Source organism: Phaethon lepturus, unplaced genomic scaffold (genome assembly GCF_000687285.1).
Source record: "Phaethon lepturus isolate BGI_N335 unplaced genomic scaffold, ASM68728v1 scaffold40860, whole genome shotgun sequence".
Lineage (NCBI taxonomy): Eukaryota > Metazoa > Chordata > Aves > Phaethontiformes > Phaethontidae > Phaethon > Phaethon lepturus.
Window position 1 is genome coordinate 4,827 of NW_010510548.1, and position 2,494 is coordinate 7,320.

The 2,494-nt window shown below is 44.0% G+C and overlaps 1 protein-coding gene across 1 annotated transcript in view; it reads left to right on the forward strand.

The window, feature by feature from the left end:
- Nucleotides 1-1,486, forward strand: part of SEC22B (SEC22 vesicle trafficking protein homolog B (S. cerevisiae)) — a gene marked incomplete at its 5' end in the record, with an annotated part of 6,088 nt that extends 4,602 nt beyond the window's left edge. The window contains 2 exons of the mRNA XM_010297423.1: nucleotides 278-424; nucleotides 816-1,486. Of these exons, the coding sequence (XP_010295725.1) occupies nucleotides 278-424; nucleotides 816-970 (302 nt within the window). The remainder of the gene's footprint in view (nucleotides 1-277; nucleotides 425-815) is intronic.
- Nucleotides 1,487-2,494: the final 1,008 nt, after the last annotated feature.

Consider the following 2,494-nt stretch of genomic DNA (forward strand, 5'->3'; position numbering starts at 1 on the left):
GCAGCCACATGATCGTCTCCAGCTTGGCCTATGGAATTGACAGTTAAGCCTCTTCTGGGCACTAGAGAAATGGGTGTTTTGAGCAAGAGAATAGAGAAGTGGTAGGGAAATGGTAAATGTCTTTCAATTCAGTTTTCCTGCTTTAAATCTCTTGTCCTTGCGCCAGTGAGTATTTGCATGCAGTCTACTGGCTGTCTCAGCAGTGCTCCCACTCCTTCGGCAGCCAGGCTGCTCTGTGTTAGGTGAGATTCCCTCTGATAGCTCCCTTTTGTTCCAGACACCTACATTCAGAAAACCAAGAAGCTCTACATCGATAGCCGGGCAAGGAGGAACCTGGGCTCCATCAACACAGAGCTGCAAGATGTGCAGAGGATTATGGTGGCCAACATTGAGGAAGTCTTACAGCGAGGAGAGGCACTTTCAGGTACGGGGAATGGCAGATATTTGGCATATGGTTCCTTGTCCGTAAGTCAGCTGGGTGGGTAGAGCATACTGGAGGGAAAAGCTTGCTAATCCCTGAAACTCCTGAGAAAAGCAGTGAACTTAGTGGGTGTTTCAGTTGGATCGGTTTTGCCCTTAAGCACCTGGCAGTTACTGGTGCTTCTTTTGGGAGAGACCAGCATCTCGACAGCTTAGGTGGTTCTCATCCGAGCAGGACAAGCACTAGAGCACTGCCGATAGGCACAGAATGTGCTGCCGTGTGAAACTGCTGTGCTTGCAGCTGCTCCGGAGAAACTTGTACAGTTAATGTAACATTTGGGCAACATCTGGTTGGGTTAATCTTGATTAACTTCTCTCCCCTTTCCCTTTAACAGCTCTTGATTCCAAGGCCAACAACTTGTCCAGTTTGTCCAAGAAGTACCGTCAGGATGCGAAGTATCTGAACATGCGTTCCACTTACGCCAAACTTGCGGCTGTAGCTGTGTTTTTTATCATGTTGATCGTCTATGTGAGATTCTGGTGGCTGTGAGCTGGTTGCAGTCACAGAAGAGGGAAAGCCGGTAACCTGGCAGGTGTATGTGTGCAGGACACTGTTCACGGGGGATGTGCATTAGAATCCACACAGGACCATCACCTTTATGGGAGTGTCCTGAAATTGTTAGGTGACACCTGACTACTACACCTCTTAGTGAAGCCTAACAATAGGTGTAAAGGCTTGTTGACTACACGCTTTTCCTCTGAGGCAGTTTGCACTAGGGTACTGCAGAGTTTGGCCTCCCATGGTTCTGCCCCCCTCCCGGGGGCACACTCTGGGAACAGTCAATCAGCGCGGTTTAGCATAATCACTTTGTACGTCCTCCTGTTGAGTAGCTCTAGTGGGAACTGGACTCTAATGAACATTCCTTGTGTTGGCAATGTTTGCTTTTTTAGAATCTGGGTCTGCAGTTATTTTTCTTTTTTTTTTTTTTTTTTAAAGATAAAACTCCCCTGTTCGAAGGCAAATACTGCACTGTACATAGAATAGCTTTCACCTCTGTCAGAATAACTATCGTTGAGTTTTCTGTGTCTGATTTCTTGGCTTGTTACACTTTAAATTGCTAGGAAGAAATGGATGTTAAATAATGCCTTAAAATACATTCTGTCTAGTACTAGGAGGGGCAACGAAAGACTTCTATATTACTGATTCCTACAAAATTAAACTACAGGTTTCTAAGTGTCCACTTTCCCTCTCCTGATGGCTGTGTATGACAGCATGTTTCCATGTGAACAGGGTGTATAATTCAAGTGCTGTTGGAGCAGGCACAGTGCAAACTTATGTCAGCACTCTGTATTTTTTCCCTTCTATCTGCAGATTCACCACATTATTTCCTTCCTTTTTGTAACTGTTCTTTCCTTCCAAAATGTGTCAAAACTGCCAGCATTTCATCTCTGGGATGCTCGTTTTCTTTCTCCTTCTTTCCCTCACCCAAAACAACCAAAAAACCAAAACTATGAATGTTGTTGTGAAGAAAAGGCAGTGTTTCCTTAAAAAACACTTTTAACTTTACATGAAGGATTCAAAAGGATAACTTTAAAACAGTGGAATCCTTTGGAAACACCATCTTTTTTTCCTGTGGTCACCCTCTTCCTACCTCACTTGGGAAGTTGAAACTGTAGGTGAAGAAAAACTCATTATGGGGCAATAATATATAGCTTCTTTCTCATGGGCCAATCTATGTATTTCCAGTGTAATGTGATTTTTTTTTTTTTGTCCACCTGTGCTAAGAATAACATTTTACCAGTCAGCTTTTGTTTTTATTAAAAAAAAAGGAAAAAAAAGAAAAGAAACCCCACAGCTCAGGCACTCTTCTGCACTGAAGTCTCTGCCACTTGGTTAAGAAGCAGGCAGTGTCACAGAAGGAAGTTTCAGGACTCCCCAGCACCTTTTACAAGCACATAATCTTGTGTAGCTCTGGAAGTATAAACTGTGACCTGGAAATGTTTCCTGCCTCTAGGTAGGAAATGGAGAGCTCTTGTCCTGTCTGGGAACACTCTCCAGCTTGGCACCGTGTTG